The sequence below is a fragment of the Papaver somniferum genome, chromosome 8 (assembly GCF_003573695.1).
Source record: "Papaver somniferum cultivar HN1 chromosome 8, ASM357369v1, whole genome shotgun sequence".
Taxonomy (NCBI): domain Eukaryota; kingdom Viridiplantae; phylum Streptophyta; class Magnoliopsida; order Ranunculales; family Papaveraceae; genus Papaver; species Papaver somniferum.
The window spans coordinates 147,634,276-147,658,675 of record NC_039365.1 but is presented as its reverse complement, the minus strand read 5'-3'; the positions used below and the strand labels follow the sequence as shown (position 1 = coordinate 147,658,675).

General features: G+C 37.1%; 1 protein-coding gene across 2 annotated transcripts; it reads right to left on the bottom strand.

Moving 5' to 3' along the window:
• Window positions 1-5,588: 5,588 nt before the first annotated feature.
• On the bottom strand, window positions 5,589-21,279 carry LOC113303418 (titin). Of its 2 annotated transcripts, none has more exons than XM_026552449.1 (19): window positions 21,090-21,279; window positions 14,423-15,544; window positions 14,129-14,293; window positions 13,855-14,019; window positions 13,568-13,708; window positions 13,293-13,457; window positions 12,656-12,820; window positions 12,373-12,516; window positions 12,151-12,288; window positions 11,860-12,009; window positions 10,614-11,714; window positions 10,033-10,521; window positions 9,833-9,949; window positions 8,439-9,737; window positions 7,947-8,327; window positions 7,609-7,869; window positions 7,444-7,512; window positions 6,858-7,355; window positions 5,589-6,780 (listed from the first exon to the last, which is right to left on the bottom strand). In XM_026552449.1, the coding sequence occupies exons 1-19, from the start codon at window positions 21,138-21,140 to the stop codon at window positions 5,776-5,778; spliced, it is 7,626 nt and encodes a 2,541-aa protein (XP_026408234.1). In that variant the 5' UTR covers window positions 21,141-21,279; the 3' UTR covers window positions 5,589-5,775. The 2 variants fall into 2 exon arrangements, with proteins under 2 accessions (XP_026408234.1, XP_026408235.1); XM_026552450.1 differs by having other exon boundaries at window positions 10,033-10,518.
• Window positions 21,280-24,400: the final 3,121 nt, after the last annotated feature.

The following is a 24,400-nucleotide window of genomic DNA, read 5'->3' as shown; positions in this document are numbered from 1 at the left end:
AACCCCTGTACTCAGCCCTTGAACTATGTTTACCAGCTCAAACTGGGTCCATATTCCCACTGTAGCTCTACCTAAATCACTGATTCAAACCACTTCTCTCTGCTGGTTTCAGCTCTTGAAAATCACCACAAACCCCATCTGTGAACAATCACAAGTCACAAGTCACAGCTCTTAACACAATAGACAACAACAACATTTCTTTCGACTGTAGTTCAACTCATTCCAGGCCATAGTCTTCAAGTTCATTCCCATTTGTTCCTCCTCCATATCTTAGCAGCAGCTCAACTGACCTTCATCAACATCAGCTCCCAATTCGCACCACTGATCCATGGAAATACTTCACAGCCTCCTCCTCTTCTTACATGACCCAGATAATCAGCAATGTCCATAGCAGCAACCATTGTAACGGCTACGAACTAGTTGGTATTAAACTGGTGGTTTAGCTTTTCTGTCGAACAAGTAATATGCATAACCTGGTGGTGCTGTTCTGAATTAATGCGTTTTCTCTCTCAGCTTCTCAATTTCTGCAAATTCAATTCAACATAAACCATAACTCAAAAACCATTTAAGCCTTCATAATATGCTCCATGTATCATCACAATCAACTGTTCATAAACAGCACCACCATTATCTTCTTCCCCGTATTCTCCTTCCACATCAAATCCCTTAACATCATAACACCACAGTTCACATCCATTCATGGCAGTAACTACAATATCACTTTTGTAATGGACGGAATAGCATCAGTCTCACTGATTTTCAACCGAAAACTTGAACTAAAGACAGTTGCAGCAACACATAAATTGTCTTCTTCCTGTAGTATTCAGCTAATTCTCTGCCCATCTCAACCTCCAACTGCTGAAGCACAGCCACCATAACCCTTTATAAACAACCACCAGAATCATCAACAGCACATTCATTCTCTTCCTCTTTCTCCAGCTCTTGTTTGCTCTGCCAAAAGACCTTGCAAACAGCATCACAAAATGAACAACAACAACCCTCGTTTCTTCACTGTTTTCTTGCAAGTTTCTTCAGCCAACACCATTGTCCCTGTACAGCACAACACAACACAGCTTCTTCCATTCAGTTGCAAGCTTCCACAACTGCCTAATACACCTCCCAGCTACTTCCAAACATGCTTCATTTGCTGGGAACTTTGGTTTCTATTGAGACCTAATTTTTCTTCTCTGCTGGTAACAAAGACAAGAAACCTAAATCCCATTTCTTTGTTTCCTCCACCAGCACACGTGTAGTGCCTTGTGTGACATTCACTCACTTTCTTAATCATTACTTTTTTTCTGTTATCTTTTGTTTTCTTTTGTTCAAAAATAAAATGCACTCCATGAATTGGCCACATGACCACCACATAAGTTCCATTTTGGTGTAACCAAATTGAAACATGTCGGAGTATATGTCTTGGAATTTTTCTGATATAAAACATTTAAGAAAACAAAATTAGTGGCGCTTCTTCTTCCTTTCCGCAACTTCAAGCCATGCTATCTAAAAACAAAGAAAATATAACGTAATATACAAAATTCCAAGAGAACTAAGAAGAAAAGTGTAAGAAATCGTTATCAAAGTTGGGTGTTTTAGACACCTTTCTGATACTCCGAAAAAAAAGGTGTACCAGAGAGAAGGAATCGTACTTTGTTAGACATGGTTAGGTCAATGATGGCGCAAGATCATCTTCCTATATCTTTTTAGGGAGATGCGTTACTGACATGTGCACAACAGTTCTCATCGGTATAGGAAGTTAGGCCTTCGAACAAAAAAGTGTATCTTTATCAGATATTCTGATCACTCAAAAGGCCATGTGTTCATCGGTGATAAGCCTGATGGAAGCGTAATTGAGATTGAGTCATGTGATGCAGATTTCCTAGAACCGGATTTTCCTAAAAGAAACGAGGTAGGGGAGATCTTAGCCTTTTTGAGGTGGAAGAGTCAATGGAAGACGCGCCAATTCTTCTAGTTGAGAATATCTAAGAAAGTCCTCATTATCCTAGGAAAAGTGGGAGTTTTCCACCTGATAATGGATTGGCACCATCAAATCAGGATCCCCAATCTCGGAGAAGTGAACGTGGAAAAGTCCCTCGTGGTGGTTTTCAGATTGAGGGGGAAAGTTTCATGGTTTTTTCACATGATGACACAGAGCCTAAGAATTTCAAAGAGGAAAAGGGAAAATGGATTATTGCACAGAAAGAATAGATAGAATCAATGAGGATTAATGATGTGCAGAAATACGTTGACCACCCAGAATGGCGCAAGGCTGTTGGAAACAAATGGGTTTTCAAAGTCAAGCGAAATGCGGATGGTTTAGATGAAAGACATAGGGCTTGCCTTATGCTTGCTATTATCGCATATATGGTTTTGGCTTATGCTTGCTATTATCGCATATATGGTTTTGCCTTATGCTTGATATTATCGCAAATGGGTTTTCAAAGTCAACAGGAGGGTGTTGACTACGAGGAAACTTTCTCCCCTGTGGTGCGAATCGCCTCGATACGCCTTATGCTTGCTATTATCGCATATATGGTTTTGGAACTTCATCAAATGGATGTTAAGACTGCATTTCTCAATAGAGAACTAGATGAGGAAATTTACATGGAGCAACCAGAGGGCTTCGCGATTAAAGGTCAAGAGCGTAAATTTTGCAAGCTCCAAAAATATATTTATGGCCTAGTACAATCATCTAGACAATGGTATTTAAATTTTTATCGATACATTGTTTCCAATGAGTTTACGATGATAAAGGAAGACCATTGTGTGTATGTTAAACAGTCCGATAAAGGTTTCCTTATCCTTTCCTGATATGTTGATGATATCCTTATAGCTGGAAGTAACATGGAAATTTTTGTCGCCACAAAAGAGTGATTGTCCTCAACTTTTGAGATGGAGGACATGGGAGAAGCAAGCTATGTACTCGGGATTAAGATCTTTAAAGATCGTTCAAATATTCTTTTGGGTATGTCACAAGAGACATACATTAAAAGGTTTCTTGAGCGATTTCAGATGCAAGATTGCAAGCCCGTAGACACTCCAGTTGTTAAAGGTCAGAATTTAAGCCTTGAGATGTTCCCTAATACCCCTGAAGAGAAAGACAGGATGTCGCGGGTACCCTATTCCAACGCAATTAGGAGCCTGATGTGTACTCGACCTGATATATGCTATGTTATTGTATTAGTTATTCGGTACCAGTCGAATCCTGGTTTCGAGTATTGGAAAACATTCAAGAGGATACTAAGGTATCTCAAAGGGACTAGCGACCTCATGCTATGTTACAAGGGTTCATATTTATGTCTCAGTGGTTATTGCGATCTAACTGGAATGGCGAAATGGGAGATAAAAAATGCACATCAGGGTATGCTTTCTTGCTAAATGTCGGGGCCATCACATGGTGTAGTAAGAAACCGTCAATTGTCGATATGTCTTCAAGGGAATCTGAGTTTGTACCTTGTGAAGCTGCAGTACAAGAATTTATTTTGTATCTATGAGAGTTTTGAATTTGTAAGTCACGCTACTGATGCGGTGAAAATTCACATTGATAGCACATCAATGATTGCTTATGCAAAAGATCGAAAGTACCATGGAAAACTAAGCACATTGACAGGAGGTGTTGTTTTATTAGAACTGCTCTTGCAAAGAAAGATAGTTTTGAAGTACATGCCTGCTACAGAATTGATGGTAGTTAATCCCCTTACTAAACCTATACCAAGATATGCTTTTTTGTCTCACGTTAGAGCGTTAGGTTTACGTAGGTGGTAATGGATGTCTCTATATTTTTTTCGTTGTTTTCTAAGACATGATGATTGGAGATGCATATGTTTTATGGATATTTATTAATAATTAATACAATTTGATAATGGATCATTGTTATGATTAATTATTTACTTATGCGCATGGATATGCACACTGACATTGGTGCATCGAGAATGCATTATGTCAAAACTTGATTGATATGTCACCAGGTATGGAGCGGCTTACTCACATAAGCAGTCACCTTTGGCGCTAAAGAGAGCGAGCAAAGATGAGATGATGCATCGCCTTGGTAATACCGAGATGAGATATATAGTGAAGATCGATGATGAGTGTACCTACTGTTCATCATACCTTAAAGAATAGCCAAATGAGAAATCTCTTTCACTGCGCTTGTTGAAAGCGAGCAGTTAGAAATTTCGGATTAGGCGCAAGAGTTGCGACTAAGTCAAGATTTGTAGAGTGTAAGACATATACTTGTGTAGACAAGTAAAATTCCATTGTAGCGCATTTTCATATTATGCGTGCTTGCGACCACTACGGTGCGAAAATGGTTCCCTCATTTTTTTCACCATGTGAGTCCTTAGATAATTAGATTATACACATGTAATCTTACAACTTTTGACTTTGTTATTAAGTAAAGATTCGATGATTGCTACTTTAGTATGTGTCGTATGTCCATGGTTGATCTGGCTTAAAAGGTACATATCTGGGAAAGCAGTTGATTTTGAAATTTCATGGCAATAGGGCTAGAGGAAGGTCACCAAACTCATGAATATCTTATATTCACAGTCGACAACTTGAGTTGCCTTGCTGGAGTTGTAACACAAGTGTGAATGTATTTACAAGAAGCTAGCATGAGGGTTAGACTACCTGTACGAGGGATCATAGTAGTCTAGACCAACGAGATTTTGATGGACCTAGGATACTACGAGATACAAACATTTTTTCTTTAAAGGGTTGATATCTCTATGCTGACTCATATTGAGCTGCTAGTATGGAGCTCCCAAAATATAGGTACCTGGACGGTCGCACGGGCTATTCACTAATATGAATTTTTTTTCTTTCTTCGGATACAATCCACACACTATGTGCGAGTGGGAGATGTTAGATATTCGGGTTGGATCCGAATATGGTCGCCCATATGTATGTAGCAGGTCCGGTAGGGTTCCATATTCCTTTAGGGTATGGAATCTATAGAAGCATCTCTAGCATGTGTATAGAATGGTAAGTGATTCTCACCGATATCACACCAAAGTTTTACCATTAGAAAAGTGGTAACTCTAACCCTAAAGAGAGTTACCATCAGGAGAGAAAAGGTTTCAAGTTCTTAACCTGTGAATCAAATTCGTGCTCATCTTTGGAGATTGAAGTACCTGTTGATGGTCGTGTTGAAACGTTGTTGCTTCTGCTGCTTTTTGTTCTTACTTATCGGAGTTCAAACCGATACCCGCTTCCGCTTTAATCGTATAATTTATGATACATATATATATGTAATCGATAAAATATACATATGTATGTCTTTGGCATCAAATGTCAAATTTGAATCATGCATATTATTGAAATATTTGAACCCTTCGTTGTTTTAGTCCCCAACTCTAGTCCCCTGCTCCGGTGTTAGTCTCAGAGAGAAATTTTTTGTGGTTGTTTAGATGGGACAAAGAGCCTGTTCATAAGCATTAGAATAGTCGTCATTGACTGGTATATACTAAATATAAGAATATGATCTATGTGTAGATTAATAATCACATGTACCGGTTAAGCATTGCAACTTTTCAACAGTCAAATAACGAAATATGCGTTGATTAAGCATTATAAGATTGTATCGAATTTGCTTGTTGAATAATGGGATAGCTTTAATAAGATTATATTTGACTGTAATATTGTTCACTGGTAAATAAGAAAACTATCACAGTATCACATTTTACAAAATTCACACTTCACAAATACACACCACAATATGAATTCAGTATGCAACCAATAGAAATATAGTATTCACAGTGGTCCAACAAATCGATATGCTTAAGCTGTCGTTGCCGATCCATTTTCTTGTTTTGGTGATGATGACTTGTGCGAAGATGACTTACCCGTGATGACCTTCTTCACCTTGGCGATTGAATGCTTGACTTTTGATCCTACCCCTGATAGTATGTTGTGTGATTTCTTGTGAGATGGTTTTACATCAACATCATCCGAGGCTTTTACCATTACTGGAGCATCAGACCCTGAGCCTTCTTTTACCTGTTCATCTTCTGCATCCGCGGAATATTTTTCTTCTTCTTTTGCATCTTTTTCAACTTGAACAGTTAGAGGAACTTTACTTTCCAATGGTTCTTTCTTCTCAACAAAAGATTCTCTTTCGAAGTCTAGTATGAGATCGGACATTGATGGTTCTGTTTTGCTGATTGATTCTTTGTACTGTCCATATTCTACTTCTTTTGGCTTCCCATTAATCTCTGAAAATTCTCTTGGTTTCTGCTCCTCTGTGCTGTTTTTATCTTCGGTGCTTCCACTCTGATCCTCTAGAAATATTGCAGTGTTTGCCTCTACGGCCTTACGGAGGTCCACTTCTCTTGACCCCTCCTCTTCATTTTTTGTATCACTGGCTTCAGGAATCCTTTCAAAGTTTTGAGGAATTCTTTTGCGTTCTTCCAGGTTCACAGTAGTTTCTTTCACTATTGTTTCCGTGGCTGAAGGTTGGTCAGAAGATAAACCTTCTGGTCCTGGTTTTGCAAACTCCTCCAGATTTGAGCTTTCTGTTGTCTCATTTTCACAGACCTTTGCTTCTTGTTTGAGATCGGTATTCATTTGACTTTGATCTTCAGCAAAAGACTCCGAAGTATTGTTGTTGCCAGTTCTAGCCATGACACTTTCCTCTGTTGTTTCCTGCTCAGCAGCCAAGACAACCTGGGTTTCTTCATGTTGTGGAATTTTAACTTGTGTATGTTTGCTTTCACATGATCTTTCTTGAATATTGAACTCGTCAAGCTTCTTCACGCCTTCCTTTAAGATTTTCGCTTCTGGCACCTGTAGAGCAAAATAAAGTGTTAATAAATGTATAAGTACTAAGCTTTTGAAGAAATTCTCGTGTTACTAACGCTTACGTCATTGTTTACGTGCTCAACTTCTTCTACTGCAGTTATGGCTTGTGTCTCAATATGTTCCTCTTCATGTTCTCTAGCCTTTTCTTCTTTATCTGGGATGTCACTTGCTGAACCCTCGACAACAATTGAAGTATCAATCATGGTGGCTACATTTTGATCATTTTGGGAAAAGGCTTCAGTAGTTTCAATACACTTTGATACTGACTCAAAAGGGGTGCTCAAAAGGTTGCTGCCTTCAGATAAATTGTCAAGGGATATTGCATCTTCCGCTGCACTTATCGTGGTCTCTGAATTTGTTGAGGTAGCTTCTTCAACCTCCAGAGAAGAGGGTTTAACTACCATTCCATACATATTTTCAGTTGGTTCTGCTTCACATGGTGTACTTTTGGTAGGATTTTCATGAATGTTCATGTATGGGCCTTCCTCATTCTTTTCTGAAACTATTTCTCTTGTTTCAGTGGATACTGTCGTTTCTTTGTTCATCTCCTCCAATATTATCTACATAAGAAGTTTCAAATTCATTAAATAAAAATAAAATAGTGTGTCAATGAGACTCAAGGAACTATAGCTAAACTCAAGTTAGGACCTTGGACGCTTCCTCTTCTCTTGTGATCAACATCTCAGTTTTCTTGTCCGCATTGTCGTTCTCAAGTCCCTGCAAGACCCATTAACCGTAAATTCTTGCACCTATCCAACCAAAAAGTAGTGCTTAAACAAGAAGAGAAAAAAATATAAGATTAATCTCTCTTACTTGGATTTCTTCTATCAGAGTTCCATTCTTTATGATCTCTGTTGCCTCATTAGTCTTTGTAATCTGGTCAGCTATCGGATCATTACCTAATTCTACGGGTTCAAGCTTGAATGGATCTCTTGCATGGGCTTCTTGATGGCTTTCTGTAACAGTATCCTTTCCAACTGATATCGGGCATGGTTTCTCGACAAATCCTTCTTCACTTTGTATCTGCTTTTCACTGCTTTCGCTGGTATCAGAGTTCTCAAGTCTCTCACACACCTGTACATATATAAAGTTAAACTGACTGAAGAATTTGAAAAGATATATTAGATAGAGCTCACTTTATATTCCCAGACCTCTTGTGCACTTTCTGTTTTTAGGTACTCATTTTCTTCATTTTCTCTAATATGGGTTTCTTCCATTAACTGTTCCTTTCTCGTAGTCTCTACTAGAGAGATTTCCCCAATGTTTCCATCTCCAACAGGTACAATGTCCTTGCCATCTTCATCATTTTCAGTCATCTTTGTTTTAAGGAGCATATCACGAGTCTGAGCTTCAGACACATATTCCCGGGATTTCTCAGGATTGGAGGCTTCAATACACTCTCCGCCTACTTCTCCAACTAACTTTTCTTCAACTGATGAGTTCATTTTGGATGAATTGTCGTCATTGTGAATTGTGCTTTTTACCTCGAGACTTCCAATTTTCTCACCAAGATTAACTAGTATTTCTGAATTCTGCATGGGACATTACATCAGTTATGGGGTGTAGATTGAAGAAGAGAATGATGGTTTTAAGTAAACCCAACTAATGAAAAAATAACATTAAAAATTTGGATATTAACTAACCTCTTCATTTGGTTTAGCACGCATGGAAGCATCATCCTTGCAGTATTCAGTGGATTGTTCTTCATGGTTCTTAACTTGCACATTATTATCTATGACATCTTTATGTGGGTCTTCACTTGCACCAAGTGTTTCAGTTTCTTCCTCGACCTTCAAGAAACACTCTTCTAACTCATTATTTTCTGATTTCTTTTTCCATGCTCCTGATTCCGAAGTTCCTTCTTTCAGATTATCTTCACAGTTTTCCACTGGCTCTGTTAGTTCTGTAAGTTCCTTCCATTCCAACACAGAACCAGTTGTCCGCTCTGAGACATTCTCCTCTAGATCACAAGCAGGTGAAAGGTCTAGTTTCCCAGCTTCTTTCATGGGATCTACGTTTAGAGTCTCATTTACATCTTCAAACTCCACGGGAGATGTTTTAAGCTCTTTGCATTCTTCTTCTTTGGGTGGATGTATCCCTACTGTTATCTCTGGGGCAATATGAGTATCCACATTCTTATCTTGGGTTTCATCTTCCATTTGGGCCTCATCTTTTATAACCTCATCTACTGCAGTAACCTGAGTGTCATGTGCATTCTTTTTATCAGCTTCAACATTCTGACAGACTATACTCTCAACTTCAACTTCTGGATTGTGCTCAACTTTTGATGCATCCATTATGGTCGGATTATCTTTTAAGGTTCCAACATCTTGTGTTTCAGACATCAATGCATAGTATTCCTGAAGATTTTCTTCTGTTTTCTCAGCAACATTGTCAACTCGACTAGTTGCTTCTTCTCTTTCATCTTCAGATCCAGATAAAGCATCAGCTGCAGGGACTACTTCCTTGATTTCTTTTTCAAATTTATTTCCACCAAGCTTATCCTCAATTGATTTATCCTGGGTCACGTTTCCATCTCCGGTGCTGTTAATAGGTTCAATGGTTTCAACAGGTTCTAGAGTCTTCTCTTCAGAACAAATACCTGCGGGCAACATAATCTTCTCATATTCTAGTTCAACTGGCTGTGAGCTTCTTTCTTTTGTTACCACTAAAGCAGATTCGGTATTTGTCATGTCAGGAAGATCTTCAGTTGTTTCTTGGTTATTTTCTTCCAACACCTCGGATATCAAAGTAAAAGTTTTCGGGAGCTCGTTATCGACTACTTTGTTTGGTTTCTCTACCTCCGGCTCTTCCGTCATGCTTGCAACATCAGGCTTACTATTAGGATTTTCCTCATCTTGTAAAGTTGTTATTTCTTTCTTCTCGTTGGATTCTTTCGCATCAATATTCTGTTCATTGCCAGTTATATCAGTGTCCTGCACCTGTTTAATTTATAGTTAGAGTTTCATTATCATATAATACAGAAAACGCAAGGAATAAGATATTAAGCAGTCATATTTACGCTGAAGCTGCTAACCTTTTTAATAGCTTCGTCACTTGTAGATACTACATACAATCTCGCTGCAACATCTTTCCCTGTCATCTGTTTTTCAATTTCCTCACTTTTTTCAGCTCTCCGAAATTCTTGTATTACCTGCAGAAAAGTACACTCATAATGAGGAAATATACATAGAAAGGAAGGTAAACAACGTGAGTAATTTTTATAACCCATCTAACCGTTACAGCTTCAGAGTGCACTTGTGGGTCTGTCTCTTCAGGCTTCAAATTGGGCCTTGTCTCTCCGAATTTTTCAGCCTCCGTATTCTCCTCTCGAGTGTTTTGAACAACTAAACGATTTTCACCAGATCCAGTATTCTGCTGGTCCATAACGATTTGTCCTTCTCTTTCAGTTTCTGTTGAATTTGTAGAGTTCCGATCCCCAGCCGTTGTTTCAGAGACAACTCTGAGCTTTTCTACCAGATCAATTAGTTCAAGTTTCCCACACTCCCTTTCAACTGATTCGACCAACCCATCAGCTTTATTATAGTGTAAAGCTCCATTTTTTGTGCTTTTGATCTCTTCAGTTGCCTCTATATTTTGTGCCTCTTTATGGTCATCTTCTTTTGGTTTAAGAATGAAAACAGATGCATCATCTTCATCCTTCCATAAAGTATCCGTTTCTTTATTCTGAAACATTTCACAGGAATCGGCTGTTTGTAGATTCTGCTGCATTAAAATGGATTCAAAATTAAGAAAACAATTTCTTATACTAAGCAGTTTCATGTAAAGGAAAGTTATAACTTATAAATGTAGTTAACCTCTCCCTGAAGTGCAGTCATATTCCCGGTATGGTCAATTCCACTTGATTCCCCATTTTGTATATCTTCCTTGATGCTTTCCTTCAGGTTTTCTTCACCTCCCTCTACTTTGTCACTTGTATCTTTGTCACCATTGGCACTTGAATCAACTGTGTCAATCCCCTTTGACATCAGGTCTGCACATCTTTCTTGTTTGTCCACTTCAGATACGTTTAGGCTCTGTTTTAAAACTTCCTCAACTCTAGGTTTCAATATTTCACCTTCCACGGTATGCTCATTGTTAATTATTTGCCGAGGTTGGATAGTTTCTAGTTCTTTCTCTTGCATATTAATTGTCTCTTCAATTGAAGCTTCTTTTTCCTCTTCTTTTGTTCGTTCAATTGGCGTATTCTGCACCCCTTCTTGGATCCGATCTTCTGTTGGTGTATCATCTTTACTTGTCATGTCTGCCTCAGTTGACTCCGGATTCAGTTTTTCTGATGATAGTACAGAAGTTTCCTGTAGCATCTCTGATTCGATGACTGGAAGAATCATAACAGTAGCTGCCTCAGTTCCTAAAATTGGTTCAACTCCATCTTCTACATATTCAGGTACTATGGCATTGCTAGCTCCATGTGTCATGTAGTACTTTATTTCATCTCTAGCTCGATTTTCATATGCATTTTCTTTCTCAAGAATCTCGTTGCCTGCTTTCTTGTCTAAGCTGGAGTTCTCACCAAGATTCAAATCTTCAACATGTAAAGTCTCTAAGATATCCTCATTAGCTTCAATTGGTACGTGACTCGTCACCGAAGGAACATCAGAAGTGTTGATTAGCTTCACACCTTCTGGTTCATCTGCATTGAAGCTCATGTTTTGATTTACATTAGAAACATTAGTTTTTAATTCGTCATCAATGCTTTCATTTTCCTCTGCAATCTCTTTTTTAATTTGTTCGCCATCGACTTCCGACACCAAAGGGTAGTCGACAGGCTTCTCGTTCCATTCCCTCTGAATTTCCTCTCCTGATACTTTTGTATTCACACAACCAATGGGGTTACTGTTTGGTTCTTTCTCATTATCCAAGTTAAGCCCCTTAGGCTTCATGTCACACTCCTTCCCCTGTTTGACAAACAAAAGTTTTAAATTAGTAATCCAAGAGAAAAGTTTGTTTATGGGAGTAAAGCTTTCGGTATAAGCAGAAAAATCAATTCGGAAGTAATACTTTTGAGTATAAGGATCAAAAACAACTATGTACGATTCTCACCTTCCCTTTTGATTTGGCATTGTTTTCCTCTTCGTGAGAGTCTTGGGCAGTTGTTCCTTCCCCAATTGCAATTGTAACTCCATTCGCCTCTACATATTCATTTACTGCATCGTCATTACCCCCTCGTCTTTCAGGTTCCTTGTTACACGCCTGTAATTCAGTGGAGATTTATAGTCCGCAAGAAAGATAGGCAATCAAGCAAGAATAAGAAAAAGAAACACCTACAAAATTACATTAAAGGCTGGATAGGAAAAACTTGATGAAGAATTTCGCCATGTCATGCAAGCTTACCTCATCCTCCTGACAACCGTTTCTAATTATTTTCTCTAGTAGAGATATTGCTGGAAGATCTGTAGCAATGACATCCTCTTGTACATTATGTTCTGCAGTGGTCATTCCATCTCCAGCTCCCTCAATCTTCTCATGGGCCTACACAAAGATGAAGCTAATATAATTAGCTTAACTATATGCATGAAAGAAAAGGACTCCATACAACTCTACATTTAAACTTACCTCATCTTGTGTGTGAATAGCTTTAGTTGTTTCTTCATCGATGGATACTGGCAAGAGGGACATAACCACGTCATCTTTGAAGATCTGCTTTGAAGTGTTCTCACTTGCAGTTGTACTGGCATTTGTCTCAAGTCCCCCAAAGACCTATACAGCAGATAAAGGTTGAACTTAATGTTCAGTAAAAAATATAATTCTTATATACAAATATATGTGGGGTGTATCAGTTGGAAGACAACAAGAAAAGGTTGAAGCATTGAACTGTGATAATTTGTGGTCAAATTACCTCTACTTTAAGCAATTTCCTCTCTAGATCTTCCCCACTATTCTCTTCTATGTTTACTATTTGTTCACCTTGAGAGTCTGTGCAGTTGTCATTAGCAGCATTGTTGTCAAAGGCGTGTTCTTGAGTGTCCTCGTACGCGGTGATTGTCTGAGTTCCCGAACAATCCTATATATCAAACAATGGTTTTTATTCTATTCTTAATTATTACTCCCTCCGTTCTTTTTTAATAAGCCTGTTTCTATGAATAAAAGTTTTAAAAAAATAGGCCAGTTTCTTAATTGGAAAAGTCAATTGTTACTTTAATTTTTTGGGACCACTTTTCTCTTAAGTTTTTTTGGTGAGAAGTGTCATGTGGACCACTTCACTTTACTTCTTTTGCTAACAACTGTCACGGGGACCATTTCACTTCACTTCTTTTACTGACAAGTGTCATGAGGACCATTTTCAATGATTAGTTCTCTTAATTTCCTTAAATTTCGTTAAAAACAAAAGTGGTTTATTAAAAAAGAATGGAGGGAGTATATTAATAAGAAAACTGAAGGGAAACACCAAAGATGGAGTTTGAATTAAAGGTTCACGAGATGATTGACGTAGTAACTAGTAAGTATCAGAATTAAGTTCAATTGCCATAGTTAACCTCTTTTATGTACTCCTTTGCTTTGTTTTCATCTTCCTGGTTGGCCTTCTTTATTGTTTCTTCCCCAATGGATGGTTCACGGTAGTTTTCAACAGCTTCAATTTCTTGTATGATTCGCTCGACAATGTTCTTTTTTGCTTCATCCACTTCGAGCTCCTCCGTCACCTGCAACTTAGACGTATTTTAAACAAATGAGAAACCTTAAATAAAGAAGTCAAAGATACAAACTCAGAATCTTGTACTCAGGATGACCCTTCCCCTTCGGGCTTCCTCACCTCTAAATCTTCCTGAGAACTCTTGGTTCTTGATTTTCCCGAATCTGATTCTATACAGTAATCATTAACAACATCATTGTTCTCAAAGGTAACTTCATGAATGTCCTCAACTGTGATGGTCGTCTGAGTTCCAGCGGAATCCTGTGTGACAAATAAACTGTTAGCTTGTTTTTCATGCATCAATTAGATACATGAAAGAGAATCACAAATAACGAGGTTTGAGATAAAATTTCACGCGATAATTAATTGTACTGAGTATCAGCAAGTAATTGAGTTTTCGTAGCAACCTCTTCTTCAGGCTTGTTTGCTTCCTTTTCTTCTTCTTGGTTCTCCTTTTGAACTATTTCTGCACCAGTGGATGCTTCACAATGGTCCTCAATAGCTTCTTTTTCCGCTATGACTTTCTCGGCAGGGTTCTTGGTTGATTTATCCACTTCAATCCCCATGGATACCTGCATATTTGGCATAGTTGTAACAATTGAAAATCTTAAAAAATAAATTAAAGAAAAACAAAGAGATATTTTAGTTAATTGCAGGAACTAAATTAACATCCCAATTCACCTCTGCATCTTGCTTCATTTCCACTTCCTCATCTGCCTGAGAGCTCTGAACCATGTCTTCTCCGAATGATGCTATACATGATTGATATTTGGTAGCTACATCTTCTCGTATGATCTGTTTATCAGTGTACTCATTTATATCGTCTGTTTCTTGCCCTATAGCTACCTGTGTATATAGGATGAGCTTAAACTTATCAAAACCCAAAATAGAAAAACAAATATAAAATACTTTCTACGTTGTACGTAAGAGAAGAGGCTGAAAAGAGATACGGTATATATAGGCATCCAAGCTAACCTCTTCCTGGCATGGCTTTTCTGCATCCTTTATGTCTTTCAATGCCTGACTGGAGGCACATTCTAGCTTCTCTTTCTCTTCAGGTTCAGCGCTGAACATTATTTTCTCCTCTTGTTCTTTGGTTTGTGTTACATCGTCATTGAAAACATCCTGCTTGATAGTTATATTATCAGAATCACAAGTCTTTTCCTTGTCTTGCCCATTGGTGAGAGTTACTAATCCCGTGCTCTCGTCTTTGCTTACCTCCATTTTCTTTACACTTTCATTGTGGTCCGGAGTTGTTTCTACTGTTTGACCAACCTGTTCTCCAAGTTCAAAAGATGAAACTTCAGTCTCATCCTTCTGTGAAACAGTCACGACTTCCTCTGTTACTGGGGACATTTCTTCATAAGCTTCTGCTGTGGAACTTTCGACATGTTGGTGCTGCCAAATTTCTTCTTTGTCTATTTCTTCCACGAGAGTCCTTCTATCACCGGAGATCTCTTCACTTGTGTGTTTCTCCTCTTCCTTGATTATTTCGACTTCTCTGACTTCAATTTTTTCTTCTTGTACACTCTGGTCTAGGGAAGTGGATGTAATATTAGGTATAGACATATAATTTTCTGCAGTGCATATATCTGTAGTATTAACTTCTGATGGTAATTTGGATGAATGTGCGATCTTCTCCTCTTCTTCGAATTTTGCATTCTCTAAGGTCATGGATGTACCATGTTTATCGAACGCAACAATGTTATTCATTGATGTTATATCATGTGTCTCTTTTACATCCTTGTTGGCCACTACATCCTCTTTTTGTACCAAAGCCAATTTTTCTCTATTTTCACAAATTTCTGACCCTTGTATATTTTGATGTGAGGCGCCATTTGCTATTGCGGTTGATTTGAAAAAAGTTTCACCCTCCGTGCTTTCAACTTTTTCTTCAAGAATGTGATTATTGATGTTGTCATTGAAATTCTGAGATACTTCATCTTTATCCTCTGTGTTCATGGATTTTTCAACAGTTTCAGAAGTAAGTAAGCAATATTCGTTCCCAACTTTCCGCAGTTCTCCCAGGGAAGAAGCTTTAGAGACCATTGTGTCCAAGTGGCTGCAGTTCAACTCATTCGTTTCCTCTTTCATTTTCTGCAATAATAAAGTACTTAGCCAGTTGTAAGACCATACAAAACTAATTAAAAACTTAAGTTTAGTGTCTCTGTTCCATTATGTGATCATCCGTTTACAAAAGAAACAATCATATGAATTTAGTTCAGTTAAATGGTTTCTCTAACGTAGTTTGGAAAATTATAACATTGTTCTAATATATTGTTATGATTCTTTTGTTGTCCACTCATTACAAAATATAAATTAATGCTCATAGAAACATTCACAGTAAAAACCTACATTTGCATGTAAGTGACTAAGGTAATTTAGTTTCCACTACAGTTTGCTCTACAACTGTACACATGGCTCAACCGCAGCCCCAGTCTCATTTTGCCAAGATAATGTTTAAAAATGAGTTAGTTTGTACATCTGAGGAATCACTACATCAAAAAACAAGGCGCAAAAAAAAAAAAAAAAGAAGCAACTTTTGGTTGCAGGTATATTTTAAACCAAATTCCTGCTTCTGCTGGACAAATATTCTTATTCTTATAAGTAGTATTTAAGATAACATGGTCCTCGTCTTCATATTTGCATGTCAATTATTTATAATATGGATTTGGACCTACAACCTACTGGATCCAGTTTTATTTGGATATAAATATATAGTTTTGTTTCTTTTTGTTTACATCAATTTTCTCATGTAATGATAATAGTTTCTTGTTAAGTTTTGGTTTTGGACTGTTCAAAATATCGGTGTTGTCGAATTAGGCTAATCCATCTTTGCCTTATGCGCCACATGCAGAAACGTGTAATTCTTAGACAGTGAAAGAGTACCCCAGAGATCAGGCACATGCACAAGTAGCCCTGCAAGAGGGTCCTTGTCATAGCAAAAGAAAACCTGATCTGGTAGATGCTAACAGTTCAATCAATCTTTAATCCATTGTAAGCAAACTAGAACCCTACGAATAAAAAGTGTAAAGAATGCCAAATTTCACTTGGATCATCCACTTTCCTATTAGAATCCAGTTACATGATAGGTCATACTTCATTACTTGTTCACCACACGCAGCAGTTAATCTTCTACCATCTCAAGTATATTTTGTTAAGCTATGTAAAAACTAAATTAATGAAAACTTGAATCACCTAAAGTAACAGAAGAAAGAAGAAGGGGTGAGCTCACTGGATCTGATGGGAAACAAGTAAACTGTGAGATTAGAGAGGTTTTATGTTCTTCTATTATTTTAGCTATATCATTCATATCTAAGATGATAGAATACAGTTGCTAGCAAAAAGGAATTTTAGCTATATCATCATTATCGTAATTCCTTTCATACCCAGGATGTGAATAAATATAACTTTCTTTACGAATTTATCTTTAGTATCTCAACGCATGTGATAGGTTATTAAGGACTTTTCCGTCATGATTTTCTTATAATTGTTTATATACCGACACTTCGTCATAATTATTTACGATAATGATGATTTTGTTAGAGGACTGCTACACCTACCGATTTTTGCTCCAGCAAAAGATCCCAATAGTTAGGGAAGCTCTCTATACATTGGGATCATTAATGGGTGGAAGTGTGTCCATGTGTTTGTTTGTGGAGGGATTTTAGTCGGGAATATAACTCGGTAAAACTAGCGTTTTCAATTTTGTTATCAGCACAATTTTGTACACTTCATTATAATTAATAAGAGTGATTCTAAATAAACCGTGTAAACAGACCACACCAAAATCGTATCTCAATTGTGAAAACTACAGACAAACCCATTTTTCAGATTTTTTTCACTGTGAAACCCACGCACAGAAAAACTCAGGCGCACACCCATTTTTCGTGAAAAAATTTCCCACAAACCCAGAATTTATAAAATTATGATCCGGACTATTTTTCTCTTCTCTTCTTTCTCTCGTTTTCTACTGTTCTTCTCGTCTCTCTGTCGACCTCAATTCAAAGGAATTGAGCTTGATTTTGTGTGAATAATCTCTAGGAAGTTTAGTAGCTTGATGAATCGAGGGAGAAAGTGATGGTGCTGAAGTCGATTGAGCTCTAGAAGAAGAAGAAAAGGGTAAGCTAATTTAGGGTTTCGTAAATGATTGATATTTTATGTGAAATCGATTTAAATCGATCAATTGTCGATGGATTTGTTGTTAGTTGGAGTAGAAATGGTTGTGTTCAGAGTAGAGCTATGTTTATAGTATGGAGTTTCTTACAACTTCTTAAAAGGTATCCAGGATTAGTCCCAGATGTTGATCTTATGTTTGATTGTATGGATAGACCCGTTCTTAATCGAACAGAGTATTCTGGGAAAATTCAGCCTCCGTTGTTCCGTTATTGTACCACCAATGCTCATTTCGATATTCCATTTCCCGATTGGTCTTTTTGGGGTTGGTAAGTATTATTGGTTTTAGTTTCTTGAATTTTAGTACTGTTGAACTAGATTTGTTTAATTATGCAATAGAACAATGTCAGTAAGAATGTTGTAACTTTGCCATAAAGTGAGACAAATTGCAGAAGAGCTAGAGTATAATATTGCGTTCTAGTTTGGAAATGGTTGCATTGTCTGCTAAGCATGGTATTCTTGTATTGACATGTGAATTGATTGGTGTAGGCCGGAAGTGAACATAGGACCCTGGGATGGTGAATTTAGAAGCACAAAACAAGGTTCTCAAGCTAAAGAATGGATAAAGAGGTGGCCTCGAGCTTACTGGAAGGGAACTCAGATGTTCTATCTCCTGTTCGTACGGAGTTGATGCGATGTAATCATTCTAGGTTTTTGGGAGCCCAGATCATGCGTCAGGTTATGCATCTACAAAATTTGTTGCATAACTTGTTATGCATTCTCGAAATTGGTTGCATAACACGTTCTGCGGCTTTTTTTTTTTACATAACTTGTTATGCAATCCAGAAAACGGTTGCATAACACGTTATGAAGTTACTTTTTTCTTAGTATTGAAACCAACAAAAAATAAGGTTGCATAACTTGTTATGCACCTACAATAATATCTACATAACATGTTATGCAGTCGTGAAAATGGATGCATAACCTGTTATGCATCCGAAAATATGACTGCATGATGCGTTATGCATCGAAAAAATTGTTGCACAATCTTTTATGCATCGAGAAAATAGATGCATAACCTGATATGCATCCGTAAATATGGATGCATACTGCATTACACATCAATTTTTTGTGTACGTACTAAAATCAACCAAAACAATGGTTACATAACTTGTTATATATGCATAATTTGTTATGCAGTCGAAAAAATGGTTGCATAATTGGTTATGCGTCCGCATAATGTGTTATGCATAGTTTTTGGTGGTTGCATAATGGTTATGTAGTCAGTTTTCGAAATTTTGCCTAAAATGATGATCACCTTCGATTTTTTTCGTGAAAAACAAAAATTTGATATCGTTGTTTGTACTCGTTGCGTAGCTCTCTTAAAAAGATTTCCAACGATATAAAATTTGTAAAATTCCAAGGCGCGGATTTTTAGATATGTTATATCCAAGTTGCGTTGCCAACTATACCCCTGATGCATAACCCGTCATGCGGATGCATAATCCGTTATGCAGACATTTTTTAATAATTTCATATAATTATGGGTGTCACGGAAATAATTATGGGTGTCACGGTACCTAAAATTAATTGTGGGCCTGACAATAAAAATGTTATTTTTTTTGGGCTTGCGCCTAATTGTTCCATCTCAATTTTTGTCTCGCAAATTTTTGATGTGGTCCCGATGAGTAGGGGTGTGTAACGGACGGACGGTTGCGGATTAGGGGTCACCCGTAACCAAACCGTCAAAGTTGCGGATTTGCAAAATTGAACCGTGACCGGCCCAATCACCCGCGGATTTAACCTTTGCGGATCCGCGGATTGTACGGGTCGGTTGCGGATTAACCGCGGATTTGACCTAGTTTTGATTATATTTGTTGGGCCTAAATTCAGTTAGTGTCTTAACTTAGTTTTGATTGTATTCAGTTAGTTAACTTAGTTTTGATTCTATTTGTTGGGCCTAAATTCAGTTAGTGTTTTAAGGACTTTACTTCTTTCTCTTTGGGCCTAAATTCATTTAGTTAACTAAGTGATCAAAGAACTTCACTTCTTTCTCTTTGGGCCTAGGTTCATATTCAGGTAAGAAAACTTTGCTTCTTTCTACGGTTGCGGTAATCCGCGGTTTTTAAATGACAACCGCAACCGCATCCGCACCGCATGCGGATTTGAGAATCCCACCCGTATCCGGCCCATACGTCTTGCGGTTTGGATGAAATCCACAATTTTACGGACGGATAGGGGTTAAATCCGCGGTTCCGATTTTTATGCTCACCCCTACGGGTGAGTCCCGCAGGGGACAACAGAAGATCCAATTTTTTGGGCTTTGTTGTGTGCAGCGGGTTTGTTCGTTTAGAATTTTTGGTATCAACATCATGGTTAAATGAACTGTAACTGACACTTCATTATCCCATATACAGTATACACCTTTAGATAGCCCCAGCTAGACTTTTTGATGGTGTTGTGTTTATTTTTCATTCAAAAATCACGTATCAGCCAAAGGGTAACTCCACTTATGCCAAACACGTGTCTATCAGACACACCTGCCTTCACTCTCCTTAGATGCACCTAAGAGTAAAAAACACACTTGCACACTTGACTAGTTTATTTATTTTTTACCCCTGATCAGATGTTCGGTTTCTTCTCCAACTCATTTCTTCCAGAGATCTAACATTCAGTGAAACCAAAATCCTAATCCCATTGAATACCATTCTACTTGGAAGCCAATATTTTGGTTTCCTTACTCAGAGAAGTGCTTTGTTTGTCAATGTTAATACACAAATAGAAATTTAAAAAATTCAGTTGTTAATGATTTTGTGGAAGAGGACTAGAGGAGGATGACAATTAAAGGTCCTTTAGAAATTACATGCAAAGGTGAGTAATCATTATTTATCAGTTTTTTGATTACTTAGGTTTTTGATTGTGTATGTGTTTTCATAGTGATTTACGAAGTGTGATTCTTTTTACTATTAATTGAACGAATTACGAAAATTTTGAATTCGGTGAATCACACAAGAAATCGTGTATAGATTCAAATATGGGATAGTGGTAATAACACCCAGTAACTCGACCCGGAACCATCGTCTTCTTCCCTGGGACGAGTATATGCTACTCTGTTTTTTTTCCCAGGAAATACAGATTTCTCAGTATAAATTTGTTTAGGCTGATTCAAATGAAATGTTAAATCGTTTAAATGGGTACTTTAAGTTCTATTCGAATTAAATTGAAGTAAATTTTCTTTTATTGATCCTTCAAATGGATTTATTTTGAAAATCCACTTTTTTTTTTTTTTTTTTTTTTTTTTTTTGTATTTTGAATAAACATGATAATGAAATTGATCGATTCCGAATTCCGATCGATATAAGGGACAAAATTCCTTTTTTGATTACTGCAGAAAATAAAAGCATAAAATCATCTAGTGTGAGTGTTACTTGCCATGGTAATGGCTAACCTACAATTACAAATTTGGTTGATATAAAAACAAACTAGAAATCAGTTAGCAAAAGAAAAAGGTATTAATGAAACGTACCGCTACAAGTATGGGTTCTGGACCTTCTGATATATCAGCCTCAGTTGCCATTGTTTCATGCAGCAAGAATGTTATTATTTTTTGTTGATTAGAAATGATTTAGGGAACTTCTCCTTTATAAGCCCCTTTATAATAGAAACCGGAAGTGGGCTATCTCTAAGATATTCTCTCGCTTCCTCACTTTATCATTTTTCTGGGTAAATTTAGATGGAATTAGGTGGGAGTTTTTAAACTGTTTGCTGATTGTGTTTTATTAGGTGCAGCAGTTCTTCGATGTATGCATCACTAAAGTAAGGCCAAAACCGTGATGGAGTGACAAAATATGCCAGTTGTTGTGTAGAGTACTTGGGAATTATTATTATTGGCCAAGTGCATTATTAGTATTAGTAATAGGTATTGCATTGAGTTTATGCAACTTAAAGACTAAAATTACAAAACGTAACTAGAACAGTTTACAGTGATAGTAGAGCTAATGACCTCTTATTATTTTTTTGTTAGAAAGCATGATTAGATATTTCATTTTGTGCTATAATTCTGGCCCTACGATCAAATCAAGGTAACCAGTATGGGGGTGTAGTGTTGTTAGGAGTCAAATCAATGTTAAGTTTTCGCTAATTATGTACTCCCTCCGTTATTTTTTAACAGGCCAGTTTAACAGGCCAGTTTCTTTTTTGAGAAAATTAAGGAAATTAAGATAACTAATTATTGAAAGTGGTCCTCTACACACTTGTCAATAAAAAAAGTGAAGTGAACTGGTCCCCATGACACTTGTCAACCAAAGAAATAAGTGAAACGGTCACATAATACTTGTCATCAAAAGAAGTTAAAAGAAAAGTGGTCCCAAAAAATTAAAGTAACTATTTTTTTGAAATATTTATTTATAGAAACTGACCTATTAAAAAATAACGAAGGGAGTATTTGTTAAAATTTGAATTAAGGTTAGATGAAGTATGACTTTTTAGGTTAATCGATCAATTGTATTTTTGAAACTTGTCTAGAATTGTTGGTGTTCCCCATGCTCAAGTCTTTCTAATAAGCTCAGGGAAACTGATCCCTTCATTTAGTTAGCTTGCAAGGGCAATTCTTATGGCAACCAACAAATTTATTATTTTGTTGAGCCACGTGGATGAACAAACTGTATTTTCTATTATGGGAAACAAGGTAAAATGAACAAATCCGATATTTTAGAGAACCACCAGTGATTTTATTAATATAAACTAATAAGAGTTGGATTTCACTAATGATTTTATTTATATAAATTAATAAGAACTTCGTCCCACATATGAACAAATAATAAAAAATAAACCTAAATATAATAAGAGGATTTGGGAGAGAGAAAAGCAGTGGGCGTTTTTGCTTCAAACGCTTGAGTTCTTCCTTCTAACTCCAGCGTTCTTCCTTCCAACGCCGGCGATTGTGGCACGGTCACCCGACCTTCCATCACGCGCGCGCTACAAGTTCCATCTCACTCAACAAACCAACAAATTTGTTGGTTTGTACATCCATTTTTCATGTTTGTTGAGTCCATAGTGGGAGCAAAATCAACAAACTTCAAGTTCGTTGAGTCCATTGAAACTGCTCTAAATACTTTCTTTTATTGGTATTTTAGCTTCATTTTCTTGTACTCCCTCCGTTCCTTTTTAATAGGCTGGTTTTGTTTTTAGAGAAATTTAAGGAAATTAAGTGAACTAATCATTAAAAATGGTCCTCATGACACTTGTTAATAAAAGCAATGAAGTGAAATGGTCCCCATGATGCTGTCAGCAAAAGAAGTAAAGTGAAATGGTCCACGTGACACTTATCATCAAAAGAAGTTAGGAGAAAAAAATAATCCCAGAAAGTTAAAGTAATATTTTAGTTTCCCAATTAGGAAACCCACCTATTTTTTTGAAACATTTATTTATATAGGAAGTATTACTTTTGCATTCCTTTCGTATTGGGCTCCATTTTTAGGCGGTTGTAACAATAAAGAAGTATGTTCCGATCTGGGACGGACGGTCGAGAAAGCAGTATTGGTCTCTGGAAAATGTCATTTTCAATGAGGGCATTATTGAGCATGCTAGTATTCTTAGGTTACGTCGAGAGTCGAGATTAAGGAGAACCGATTGTTTATTGAATTATTTTTGGCGCTTTCTGTTTCATTTTAGATTGGTTGAGGTTTCTAATGTGTCCCCTTAACTTTTATCACCTAATCACGATTCACAAGTTCATGACTACAGGTCGGATTCGGAACGCAAGACAATTCGTATATAATGGAGTGAAAAGAAAAGGGAAGTATGCTCTATCTATATCACCGGCCCAAGACAAAATTTTCTTGTTTACCTTCGCCGCCCCGACGTGGCAGATGACCCAACCAACGTGGCAGATGACCCAAATGCAAGTGGGAAAAGCTTGATTGATAGAGAGATCTTTAATTAAGACACATAAATTATTGAAGAGACTAATCATACACACATGTAGCACAAACCCTGGTACTACAGTTTTTCTTTGGCTTTTCAGGCTCACGTATTTCCATTAATATAGATTCGTGAAAGTGTCTTTACTTAAGCGGCCTTGATTACTACTCATACTAGTTTGGCCTTTGATCGTAGTGACAATATTAAGATCTCATGGCTCGTGTATTAATTTAGTAGTGTTATGCGATTTTCTACCTTGACGTCCTGATTGTTTCAATACCAACTAGTACAGGGAATTTTCGTGAGTTTTATTAACAAATTTCATAAGAAGAGAATAAAAGAGAATGTTTGAGAAAGCACGTCTGAACTTTAATGGGATATAGATGGTGTGATGGCCACTAGGGGTGGAGTTGGGGCCATGAGAAGGTGGCCACTACATCATCCAGAGTGAGTCCACATGGCGCCACCTACTAATAGGATGTATACATTGGGTATACTATTTAGCTGGCATTATTTTGGATGCTGATTACCGCCAACTCACTTGCTAGTGATCCAATTATTTAAGAGAGAGAGAGTATAGATCTTAAATGAAAGAAAAGGAACGATTCCATTTAATAATACATTATTAATATCCGTGGGGTATTTATGGTATTAGGGGAATAAGAGGTTCTCCAATGTCAGGAGTCAAGGTCATTCTATGAGGAGGTTTTATTTACACTTTTTTGTTTTGGATCGGTTATAAGTCCAATTTTGTGCACACTCCTTTAAAAAGTGTACACAAAACAAATAAATCATAGGCTGAACTAAACTAGCGATGGGTATTGATTAAATTGTTTTCTTTTTATTTTGGTTTTAATTCAGTTGCAATCTAAAAACGACAGCGATATATATCTATCTTAAAATGTAGTGACTACA

Bases quoted from the DNA above. Each gene is read 5' to 3' on its own strand.
- LOC113303418 (XM_026552449.1), bottom strand. From the start codon at position 21,140: ATGGCAACTGAGGCTGATATATCAGAAGGTCCAGAACCCATACTTGTA. The intron at 13,458-13,567 runs GTGAGGAAGCCC...TCTAAGTTGCAG, and splicing joins GTTCTCAGGAAGATTTAGAG to GTGACGGAGGAGCTCGAAGT. The intron at 6,781-6,857 runs GTAAGCGTTAGT...TTTGCTCTACAG, and splicing joins TTGAGCACGTAAACAATGAC to GTGCCAGAAGCGAAAATCTT.